At 42.9% G+C, this 13022-nt stretch overlaps 2 protein-coding genes across 2 annotated transcripts; both read right to left on the reverse strand.

Moving 5' to 3' along the window:
- Positions 1-1772: 1772 nt before the first annotated feature.
- Positions 1773-4085, reverse strand: LOC307084309 (single-strand selective monofunctional uracil DNA glycosylase-like). Its single transcript, XM_079748640.1, has 2 exons — positions 3676-4085; positions 1773-3260 (listed from the first exon to the last, which is right to left on the reverse strand). The coding sequence occupies exons 1-2, from the start codon at positions 3973-3975 to the stop codon at positions 2727-2729; spliced, it is 834 nt and encodes a 277-aa protein (XP_079604766.1). The 5' UTR covers positions 3976-4085; the 3' UTR covers positions 1773-2726.
- A 1396-nt stretch (positions 4086-5481) lies between these two features.
- Positions 5482-10029, reverse strand: LOC307083470 (single-strand selective monofunctional uracil DNA glycosylase-like; the record flags this gene model as incomplete). The annotated part of the gene is made up of 2 exons (XM_079747373.1): positions 5482-7473; positions 9820-10029. 2 exons carry the CDS (start codon positions 10027-10029, stop codon positions 6940-6942), a joined length of 744 nt encoding a protein of 247 aa, XP_079603499.1. The 3' UTR covers positions 5482-6939.
- Between the last annotated feature and the right edge of the window lie 2993 nt (positions 10030-13022).

Below are 13022 nucleotides of genomic sequence, written 5' to 3' on the forward strand. Positions count from 1 at the left end.
GAGCCATGCCTGGTAAAAAACATATATGAAGGTCAATACATTAAGTCTTACCATCAAGATATTCAGTGAATCTCTACATAATGTTCACTTGCCTTTATGGTACAAATCTTCCAATATGCAAATTACACACAGAACTTCGAAGTGAAGTGTACTGAAGCAGCTGAATTTGCCAGTGAGGATGTTTCTAGTTAATAAAGTAATTTCAAAAAGACAATCCATCAGTCTACTAATACAGAACTAGAAATGCACAGCACTAACCTTTAAGCATAACTGCAAGCACATCTCATGAATGTTACGTTGGACTAGTGATGCCTTCCCTACAAACCAGTCAGCGGCCTGTACAAACAGCCCTGCCAGCAGGACAGCCAATCAAATGCAGAGGTAGGCACAGAATGAAATGCAGCCTTGCACAGGATGTCCTTTAACCAGTGGAGTTTGTGAGCCGAGCTTGACAAGTTGTTTAGAACACCAAAATATGTTGACTTGGGGGAAGCTGTCAACATTTGTCCTGTTGACATTCCTGGTTGATTTCAAAGTTGCGACAATTTCTCTTGGATCCAATTATTCCCCCATTGTCGGCCACACGTCTCAAAACCATCGCGGCCACACGTCTCAAAACCATCGCGGCCACACGTCTCAAAACCATCGCGGCCACACGTCTCAAAACCATCGCGGCCACACGTCTCAAAACCATCGCGGCCACAGGTCTACCACTATCGTTGTGACAGACGTTATAGGGGGGCCAAAGGGGCCCCCCCATAAGTCAAGTCAGTCAGGCACAGTGTACAGAACACACAACACAACACTGAAAACATCACAATCAGCAAGGCCATGTTCGCCAACAGTGGTAGTAGCATGTTGAAGTTCGCGGGAGGGGAAGCTGGGCTAATTTCATATTAATATAATACTCCAAGACTAAGCTTCTGCAATTACATAAACCTGAATGTTCCGAATTAAGCTTTTTTTAATTCTGAAATTTGTAAAAAAAATAATAATAATAAAATCAGCAGAGAAGTTTTGGGCCCATGTATGCGGGTTAGTAATCGACAACACGGCTCACCTGAAGATAACAGCCCAAACAAATCGATTCACCTTCACCCAGGTTATAGCTTTAACAAGCTAATAAGGAATAGTATTGGTTTGCTCACTGCGGTGCCAGTCGTTCAAGATTCCGCTGGTGACCACGTTGTCCGGCTTGTTGAGTCAGAAGAACACCATCAGGCTCCATGGAGGTTACAGGGTCCCGAGTTTGGCAGTGAAAAAAATACCATCTAGAGAACAAGCTTGCACCTGGTTTACCACCGTCCAAGGCAAAAAAGAAAGACAACACCACGTGTTTGCCTTAATATAGGGGCTGAGTGACAAACCTGAACTTAATTAAGAGCTAATGAGATAGACTGCGCTGTGATAGGCCACAGAGAACGCTCTGTGATTGGCCCCAGAGAATGGGCTGTGATTGGCCACAGAGAACGCACTGTGATTGGCCATGAGACATTGCAGAGATAGGCCTACCTATCATCATTGGTGGAACATTTGATGAGGAATAACGGCTTGCTTAAATTATGATAAACTCTTTCCCATCGGTATTGGATATCCATGTCCTTGTGACCAGCTGCCTGAAGATTATTTCTCTTCAACAAACCTTGCAATCACATTCATCCTTAGTGCATCCCAGAGTGATTCATTAAGTAAATTATTAATATTATTAACTGTGCATGAGATCTGATTTACACTGTAGCGGGTTTTGCAATCGATCGTCAACTGTATTCAAATCATTTTGAAAATATTTTATTTAAAATAAAGAAAGCAACAAAACATGATAACTTTCCTGACAAAGTTTGTAAATACGTTGAATAGTATTAAATTGTGAAAAGAAAAAGTGTATTGTGTTCAGCACAAGGAGGAAATTAATTAAATATAGTCTTTGAGAAAACCCATGGAGTGGTTTTTCCTGTAAGTGTAAAAGTGGAACTATTGTCATTTAGGAGACAATGTCCTAGAGAGCGACTGAGATCTTCTCATGATGCCTACTTGTGGATACTGGGCATCAAACCCAGTAAATAATGGCAGTTTCTTTTCACCTAAAATAAATAAAACATAAAAAGGTACATGTTGGTATACCTCTCTTCAAGGCATCGAGATGATGCACATATTGCAAAAAAAACAGCTCTTTTGAAGATTAGTGTTCCTATACCCATGATTTAAGAAATTAAGTCTTTCAATGACTTTAAAATCCCTTTGAATGCAAAGGAAAACCCTGCAGGTTTATGCTACCTGAGCATAAGATTTACAGTGCAGATGCGATTCCAAATAAATATCTGAAAATGCTCCCCCGATATATATTAATAAAGTGTTAACTGTCTTTCCATTAGTGTAAGAAATCAAGATAGATTAAGCTAAAAAGAAGGCTTTCCAGAAGGCTTTTTCCCTCAGCTATTGGGAATAAAACATAACTGGTCCCAGTGCAGTGAGTTCAACATCCACCTTGACGAGGCGGTTCTCACTGGTCCCAGTGCAGTGAGTTCAACATCCACCTTGACGAGGCGGTTCTCACTGGTCCCAGTGCAGTGAGTTCAACATCCACCTTGACGAGACAGTTCTCACTGGTCCCAGTGCTGTGCGTTCAACATCCACCAGGACGAGGCGGTTCTCACTGGTCCCAGTGCAGTGAGTTCAACATCCACCAGGACGAGGCGGTTCTCACTCCAGGTACACTTGGCCCAGAGTCACTCGTTCCTCAAAAGAGAGAGGACACCCAGTTCCTCCAGCGTAACCATAGCAACCTCTGCCCAGCCCTTATTGGCTCGAGGGTTCCTGGGGGAGGGATGCATGATCCCCTCCACCCTCACATCGCCCATGCCGGCGGCAGCCAGAGCTTTCCTCGCCCGACGCTCCGCCACCCGTCCCACGCCGATCACCATGGTGACCCCCAGAGCCCGGACCGCCTGGCACAGCGCCGCGTCACACAGCGCCAGCAGGGCGTTGCGCTCCTCCGCCGCCAGCTCCGGGGGCGTGAGGTTCTTGCCGCTCTCAGCCATGAACATGAGCGGGCACAGGTTGTGCACAAAGCAGTGGCGGAAGAACCGCTCCGGCTCCCCGCAGAGCTGCCGGAAGAGGCCCCAGAAGCGGGCCCCACTCACTTCGCTCTTGGTGCTGGCCAACCCTGTGACGAGTCTCTTGGGGTGCTCTTCCGCTGGGCGCCCCACCTCGCCCGTGATCCCGAACCAATCGCGCACCACGTTGACCTCCCCGAACGGGACCTGGAGAAGGGAATAAAAACATTACATTTAAATTTAGGGGATTTTATCGAAAGCGATTTACAACGGTTCATGCACACATTCACTCCCCGACGGCGGAGTCAACGATACAAGGCGACAGCCAACTCGTCGGGTCAGGGTGAGGCGTCTTACTCAGGGACACCGCGACACTCAGCTAGGAGGAGCCGGTGATCGAACTAGCAACCTCCCGGTTGCCAGTCAACACGCTGTACCTACTGAGCTACTGGCGCCCGAAAACATTGCACTTTCACGTTTGTTCCTTAACATGAAGTCGACAGCTGTAGCCTAATTATACGCTACGCGTTCATATTAACATCTATCTAACTATCTATGGATCACGAAATTCCTGCAAAACATTGAATGGTGTGGTTAATATACTCAATGTGTACTTCCTCACCCCCGTCTGCGCCATGCCGAAAGGTCCGGGGTTCATCCCCAGGAACAGGACACTCTGGCCCCCCCGACAGAACCTCTGGACGAAGGCTTGGTGCAGCTCCCAGGCGTACTGCAGCGGGCGGTACACGTACCGTACCGGGGGGCCGAACCCCAGCTGGTCGAGCTCCGCGTTCAGCCGCAGCTCAACCTCCAGAAATGCTCTAGCGCTCATGTTGTTGGTGGGCTTACAAATATGGGACAGGCTTTCGTTTTCCTCCCCGTGACCGGGAGGTTCATTTCTGGGGCTTTCCCCGTGGTTCATTGCTAGCTGTCCGGTTATAATTACCCTGCATTAAAAGAAAAGGTACGATGATTCTTCATCTGTCAGTCGGGCTATATTCTCTGATTTCAGCCATTTGCAGAGGAACTGGTTGTATTCCTTTGTGTTCTTCTTCGGGCAGCCATAGAACCGCATGCTCTACCGCCCCCTGGTGGACACTGCATTCTGCTGCATTTTAGGGTGACCTGATCCTGAATTTATTCTGGTGGGGGGTAAATCTATCTATTTATCTATCAATCCAACACATTGTATATTTTTGAACAGTCTGCTGGTTTATTGTCAGAAAAGCACAGACCTTTTGTAACAGTTTAACCTCAATTAAACTCATAATACCAATGAGTATTTCATTCCAGAGGAAAGGATTAAACACATTTCGGCTAGTCTCTAGTTCTTAAAGAATAAATAAATTGTTTAGAACTTAACCTTTTTATCTGAGCTATAGACAACACTTTTGTAAATGTAGTATTATGCAGTATTATATTATCCATGATTTTAATTTTGTCCTGTCCAAGATTTTTTTATTCCAAGACCTTTATTTTCTTAGTTACTATTCTGTTGTATGTCTAAAGCCAATAGCTGGCAGTGTCATCTAAATAATGCAGTTCTGAACCACAAAAGTGATGAAAGGAAAAAAGACTGTTTGGATGAAGGAATAATCAAATGGATGTGAACTGTAATAACAAATTTGAGGTATATTAAATTTCCTTTGTGTAAGTTTCACTCAAAAATGACCATATTTCCCCCCTTTTTTTTATTTACACAGTTACTGGAACACATTGGTTCAACATGTACTAGATTAATAATATGAGAAACAGACCACTATTTCGGGAGCACTAAATTATGTCGCCTCACTTTTATGGACCCATACAATTTTATAAAACTTCCGATGCAAAAAAATCAACAATGCAACGTGAACTAGCCTAATTCTATGAGAAAGAGACCACTATCTTGGTAGCACTAAACTATGTTGTCTCACTTTCAGGGACCCATACATTATTATAAAGCTTCCGATGCAAAAAAATCTTGTTCTGATGCAAAAGAAAAAGGGTGATATTTTTCAGTTTAAAAAGAAACGCTGACATTATTTTATCAGCTGAGGGCGTTTTCATTGCCATAACAACGTGAGCTAATCAACAAGTACAGCATGTTCTAGACCAGTGGTTCTCAATTATTTTCTGTCATTCCCCCTATAGGAGACAGACAATTTTCGCGCCCTCCCTAAATTGAAATAGCCTACTATATTGAGAACCTGCTAATATTTATATATTTATCTGTACAAAACAACTGTATGAATTGCTGTCACCAGCATTGTGCCTACAATCACCCTATTATCAAATAGATTAATACAATTAGCGGAGATAACATCTGCAACAACTTAAAACAGTTTCCAAGTTCAGCTTATTAACTAAATTTGTAACGTTTGAACAAGACTGCTTAGTCTGTGTGAATCTCAAAACAGAGAAACAAGAGCAAATGATTCAGTGGGGTTTGCATTTAATTCAAAATATTTTTAAACAGTAAACATTGGTCACTTGTCAGCTTCATCAGCTTATTCCCTTTCAAAAACAATACTGTATGTTAATCTTTCAAGCATGAATAAAGACAATGAATCAAAATTCTGGTAAAACTTCTGACCCTTAGTATTATGTGTATTTATGTGTATTTAAAATAAATTAATATAAGTAACTTATTAAAATAAATAAATAAATAAACAAGACACTAAGTCCCCTCTGCCGCCACACCTTTTATCAGCTGAGGGCGTTTTCTTCAGTCTCATAGTATTAGAACATGTTGTAGGCCTACTTGTTGATTAGCTCACGTTGTATGAAAACGCGTAATGAAAACGCCCTCAGCTGATAATATAATGCCAGCGTTTTTTTTCAACTGAAAATTAGCACCCATGTCAACTTTTTTTGCTCCCTGCACCTTATGCTTATCATGCTACCGTTACAAGCCTCTGCCGACTAAAACATGAAGCAATTCAAGAAGAGGCATAATAGACATCTGACAGATTATGTCAAGGTGAGATGATTATTATTATTATTACCTGGTCATGTTATAACACAGCTGGAAATCGTGGATTTTCTGATAAAGACTAGCTAGCCTCTTGGACAGACGAAACAGCAGAAACTATGTAAGGTGCGCTCGTGCTTCATTTTTGGTTTTGTCAAACAGGAGACGCCCACCCACCAATCAGAGGTAAGAGATTCCTGCAGGAAGGTTGCGCTCAATTTCACGAGCCCATTTGAGCCTGTTCATTAGCGCACAGCATCCATCCTCTCATTGCTTGTGTAAAAGAAAAAACGGTAGAATATTAGATTTGAGGACGAAACGATAGGGTGGGCAAGTTTTGGGTGGGCTCAAGCCCACCCAAAACTTTTTGCTTCAAAAGTAAAATAATTTTTCACTGATAAACTTCTCCAAAACCTGCTTTGATATACTGACAGCTGCCATTTCTCCATATGTTTTTGTTATCTAGTCTGGTTTGTTTGTCCGAGTTCATCATGGTAATGATTGGGGGCGTGACTTAGTGACAGGTCAATCAAAAAAAAAGGAAATTAATTAAGTTTAAGTATAGATATAAATATAGTCTTTGAGAAAACCCATGCAGTGGTTTTTCCTGTTAGTGTAAAAGCGGAACTATTTAGTAATTTAGGAGACAATGTCCTGGGCATTGAACCCAGTAAATAATCACAGTTTCTTTTCGCCTAAAATAAATAAAACATAAAAAGGTACATGTTGGTACAGTGCGAATGCGATCCTGAATAAATATCTGAAAATGCGCCACTGATATATATTAACTATTAGTGTCAGAAATCGAGATAGATTAAGCTAAAAGTAAGGCTTTCTAGAAGAGCTCAGCTATTGTGGAATAAAACAGCTCACTGGTCCCAGTGCAGTGAGTCCAACATCCTCCATGATGAGACAGCAGGTACACTCAGACAGTCACAGGTCCGTCAAAAGAGAGAGGACACCCAGTTCCTCCAGCGTAACCATAGCAACCTCTGCCCAGCCCTTATTGGCTCGAGGGTTCCTGGGGGAGGGATGCATGATCCCCTCCACCCTCACGTCGCCCATGCCGGCGGCAGCCAGAGCTTTCCTCGCCCGACGCTCCGCCACCCGTCCCACGCCGATCACCATGGTGACCCCCAGAGCCCGGACCGCCTGGCACAGCGCCGCGTCACACAGCGCCAGCAGGGCGTTGCGCTCCTCCACCGCCAGCTCCGGGGGCGTGAGGTTCTTGCCGCTCTCAGCCATGAACGATAGCGGGCACAGGTTGTGCACAAAGCAGTGGCGGAAGAACCGCTCCGGCTCCCCGCAGAGCTGCCGGAAGAGGCCCCAGAAGCGGGCCCCACTCACTTCGCTCCTGGTGATGGCGAACCCTCTGACGGCTTTCTTGGGGTGCTCCTCCGCTGGGCGCCCCACCTCGCCGGTGATCCCGAACCAATCGCGCACCACGCTGACCTCCCCGAACGGGACCTGGAGAAGGGATTAAAAACATTACATTTAGAAGATTTTATAAAAAGTGATTTACAACGGTTCATACACACAGGGACGTCCTTGGGGGGGGGTAAATTAGGATGATTCCAGGGGCGCCCCAGAGGACACTGGTATTATTACAACTATATGCAAGTACATTTTGGCGAAATATTGATTCATATTTCTTTTAATTTTATTTTTCGGATTAAATCATCAAATTAAATGAACATGTGGTTTGTTTCTCCATTTTTACAAAATCATTAGAAAGTCTTCACCCTATTATCACCCCTCTCATTTGTCATTATTTGGTACAGCCCAAGTCTCACGCTACTGCAGCGCAAAGTAGCAGCCAGGCAGATCGTGGTGAAGCAAGTGCAGACTGCCTGAAGTCAGTCAGTCAGTCAGTCAGTTTGTGTGTATGCCGGTCGGTGAAATGAAGAAGTCAGGTTGTCAGGGCAGGAAAGAAAGAGAGGAAAGAACTCAAAGGGGTCGACAGTTGGTCACCCAGTTTTTTACCAAGATAGGTATATTCCCTACCTCTACTTTCCCAACAACCTGATAACAAGCCTAGCCTAGCAGCTAGCACTACTGTAGCTAAAATAATTACAGCCTGCACTGGATGATAAAACTGAAAAGATCGTTTGCATTACCATTCACATGATATCCAATAGCCTACCTATCTACAAATAGCCTACATTGCTACTGAAAAGGAAATGTCAGGTGTAATGTGTACTGTTGACATATGTAAGGGATAATGCCCGACGAGGTGTCCATTAACAGAAATGAATGGACGACGTGGAAGCGTGAACCGTCCTCCGCGGTTGCTTCCGCGAAGTCCATTCATTTCTGTTAATGGACACCTCGAAGGGCATTACCCCGCTTTATACCATGGTCACTTACGGAAGAAAGAAATATTTAATCAATTAATAATACTTTAATGTGTTTTAGAGTTAAAATCGTGAGGTTTTTTTTTTTTTACAAGTCGAGCGTATTTAGCGTATTTAATATCTCCCGTATAATGCAATGATCAACATTCCATACTGCTTGCCAGACATAGCATGATAGCTGTTGACATTAGCGAATGAAAACTGCCGTCATGCACAGATGCATCCCCAGGATTATCCCCCCCAGTTGAAAGGCAAGAAGGTGAGCCTATGTGCAATCCATGAACAAAAGTGTTTGGGGTTAACATTTATGTAAGCGGATTTTGAATATTTTGATTGGCTGCATTACAATATTAGCAGACATTAAACTAAGGATACTTGTACATTTTAGCTGACTTTTAAGTTTTAAGTCAGCTAAAATTACAAGTAGTCTACCCTTAGATTAATAGCTGCTATTTATTGTAGGCTAATGCAGCAAATCAAAACATACAAATACATATTTAGTCATGCCCAGCTCAATCCAATCAAATAGACTGTTGACAACATTGTTCAATATGTTCAGATAATTATGAGACATTTTCTGAATTATATGATGTATCTTAGAGTCAGGGCCCTCTTCAAGCCATGATGAACCCGCAGAAGAAACCAGTGAGGTTGAAATAGAAGAAGGGGAGAAGGAGGACAGTCTAAGTAGAAGCAGCACTGATGAGGAAGTGGAGGAACCAAGTGAGGCTGAAATGAGGGACATGTCAGACAGATGTGAGCCACAGGCAGATGAGCCACATGTACTGGTCTCAGACCCAAATCAGCTGCTTTCTGTTGACCCAGGTTTGTGGCCAGCAAGATTGACTGACAATGACAGGGCAAGTATTTTCAGAAAGATTGCTGTTAGGGAAGATGAGGAGATGCCCAACGATGGAGAGGGAAAGACTTTCCCTGATTACCTTAAATATTCCAAGACACCAAATGGCAGGGTAAAGGTAAAGAGGGACTGGTTAGTCCATAGTCCATGATGATTATAATGACTACTCAATTTTGACCCAGTATTACCCAATATTTAATGATTATAAAATGTGAATGAATATATAACATTTAAAATGTATATATGTTGGGGGGGGGGGGGGGGGGGGGGGCTCCATAACTGAATTCTGTCAGGGGGCCCAGAATTCCTAGGGACGTCCCTGCATACACACATTCACATCCTGACGGAGACAACGATACAAGGTGACTAATGAGGGTGAGGCGACATGCCTATGCTCAGGGACATCTCGACACTCGCGATGACGAGGAGGAGCCGGGGATCGAACTAGCAACCTTCCGGTTACCAGTCAACCCACTCCACCTGCTGAGCTATTGACGCCCGAAAATATTGCACTTACAAATTTGTGAATTAAACTGAGTTAAATATCAATGTATCACGAAATTCCTGCCAAACATTGAATGATGTGGTGAAAATCCTCACCCCCGTCTGCGTCATGCCGAAAGGTCCGGGGTTCATCCCCAGGAACAGGACACTCTGGCCCCCCCGACAGAACCTCTGGACGAAGGCTTGGTGCGGCTCCCAGGCGTACTGCAGCGGGCGGTACACGTACCGTACCGGGGGGCCGAACCCCAACCGGTCGAGCTCCGCGTTCAGCCGCAGCTCAACCTCCAGAAACGCTTTGGCAGTCATGTTGTGTCTGAATGTTTAGAAATAAGGTTTCGTTTCCTCCCCTTGACCGGGAGGTTAATTTCTGGGCGTTTCCCTGGAAGTGGGGGTGCTTAGGGTGCTGGAAAAGGAGGGTTTGGCAATTGGCGGAAGGCAGGTGAAAAGTTTCGGGAGCATGAAAAATCTCGTTTCCATACAGAAACGATAAGCAAGCTGGCGGCATTGAAAAGGACCCCAATTAATGCGCTTATGTCACAAGCAGTAGCTAAGGAGCATATGACTGCGCAGACTGTTTTGGACAGACTGGTTGGCAAAAAAAAGAGCAAAGACGGACAGTTCACTTGACGGAGAAACGGTCACTTTCCTCATAGCAGACAACTCGTAACTCTGGATGAAAATTAAGGCTTTCTTTTATTGTCACTTTCCTTTGTAAACCTTAAAAAATAACCTCCTGAATCCTTGTTATAACGCTGTGTATAATCCCGGACCGCATCAGCTTGTCGGCATGTTGTTAGTGTGTGCAATTCAGCACAGTATCAGCCGAGTCGACTCTAATTTCCACATTGTTTACTTGCTAACGTTTGTGAATAACAGTGGCTAGTTGGCAGAGTTAGTCTTTTTACACACCAGTAGAGCGTTTATCAGAGCGGAACCCTGAATGTGACGTCACCTGTCATCTAGTCTCTGTAAACTGGATGTTGGGCAGCATTTATTATGACGTCATTATATAGACTCTCAGCACCCCCCATTGGACTGACTTCCCGCGTCCCTGCTGTGGTAGCTGTTCGGGTTACAATTACCCTTCATTAAAATACAAGGTACGATGATTCTTCACCTGTCAGTCCGGGGGGCTCTACGAATAGTCAAATCTCCTAACGTTTATGCCTCCTTTACTTAACCTTTGTGGAAAAAGCCATCGGGTCAAGGAGACATGAAAAGGTGCTTCCTTTCGAACATAGGAAAAGACAGCACTGTTTAAAATTAATTCGACTCCACTTTTCCTAACCGAAGTCATTTAGCGACGGGGAGTAAGGTGTACACTCTAGGATGTAACTACAGTTTTCCGAAGTTGGACTACAACAAGCGCTGTTTTAATCCATGCGTTCTTGTATTGATTTCAATAAGGGTGTCGCCAACAGTGATAATCACTTAGGTCGGACTTGGCCAACGGAAATATTTTAGGCCACTCGAATCCAAATTCACATGTGAAAAAAAATGCTCAACTTATGTTGATGTTGGAATTAACTGCCGCTTCCAGTAGTATTTCTTAAATGTGAAGTCAGCATTTTATTTTTCTTACGATGTATATTGTGTGCTTAATAACCAGCAACAAATAATTTCATTTCGATTCAAATAATGTGTTTCTGGAATTGGTATCCATTAGAGATGTCCCTGTCCCTTTTTTCCCTCAAATTCTGTAAAGGTCAAACTGCAGCCTATACCGTAAGTCGAAAACTCTTGAAATTTGCAGGTATGGTTACCAATAACCCCCTCTACCCATAAACCCAAATTTGTGGTACTGCACCCAAAGGTGGCGCTATTGTAAATAATCATGAATAAGGCTTATTTCTCCTCACCAGATTGACCTGTACTCAAAATTCTTTCAGAATATTAATCTCTAGAATCAGACGCATTTATAAAACCCTGTTTACTGTATATATACCTGTATATAAAAAAATGCATACTTTTCCGACAATTTCATATTAAAGCTAAACATGATAAAAAGATTCACAGGCTACAAAAATAATCAAAAATTCATCAAAATCGCCACATAAAATCTTTAGACCAAGCCTCACAAAAATCATCTGCCAGAATTTGTTTTACTTAGTTCCATTTGAGAAATATTGGCCAATAAAGTTGGAGCAGTTAGCCCATTTATCTTATATGACCATTTTGTTATTGTATAAAAAACTATTATTAGGTGGATAACAATACCCCCCACTACTAATAAACCCAAAATGTGGTACAGCACCCAAAGGTGGCGCTATTTAAAAGAATTATGAACTAGCCTTATTTCTCCTTACGAGATTGAGCTGGACTCCAAATTCTTCCATCAAATTAATCTCTAAAATCCGATGCATCCTTTTCACCCTGGTCTTCTGCTCTAAAAATGTTTACTTTTCCCACAATTTCATAGAAAAGCCAAACGTCAAAAGTCTCAACCTATTTTGCCTATATGACCATTTTGTTATTGTATAACTACCGCTATCATTAGGTGGATACCATTAACAGTGCAATTTTTCAGATCTGTACTATTTTAAGAAAGCCCTTAATCCTCTTGTGGAATGTGCTTGTGCTTGCCGTGTACTGGTGATCCTTAGGTTGAGAGTTCGAATCCTGATTTGAGCATTATGAACAAGCTGAACATGACATTCTGTCATTGCCACTTATTTAAGAAATACAACATTTCACAGCACCTGAAAATCATCAGGCAATCAACATTCCGGCTCATTAGTTCCAAGAATTGGACTGCCAAGAGGCATTAAGGGGAACTTCTTCGTTAACCATTTTTCCTTCATAATTAACTCTGTCATATTTATATTTCTTCCGTTAGTGTTCTTGACTACAAATGTTTAATTTCCCCGAATTTCAAAGATTTTTAAGGTATATGCTTTGAAGAAAGCCCTTAATTCACTTGAGAAATGTGTGCTTGGAGATTTCTGGATGTTGTGTGCTTATCAATAGACATTTTGACCATGTGAATGAGGCTGCAGTTGAGGTTTATAAGTGGAACATCTTTCCTTAAATATGACAATTATGTTCTATTTATATATCTTCCATTAGTGTGTTCTTGACTTTTGATTTTGCTCGGACCCCGTTAATAACCGCTTGCGGTTATATTTATCAATTGTATTTTCTTCTATTCTTCTGCTTTACCGTGTCCTAATGCGCCTTCGCATAGTCGGTAAACTTCGTCGGTGGCATGTCGCTTTAAATATTGCCGCTGTAAAGGATTATGGGATATCTCCTTTCCTTTCGCAAAGGTGGGTCAGGGGCCTCTCGAATTCTTTTTTGCA

The sequence above is a fragment of the Pollachius pollachius genome (assembly GCF_949987615.1).
Source record: "Pollachius pollachius genome assembly, chromosome: 12".
NCBI classification, from domain to species: Eukaryota; Metazoa; Chordata; class Actinopteri; order Gadiformes; family Gadidae; genus Pollachius; species Pollachius pollachius.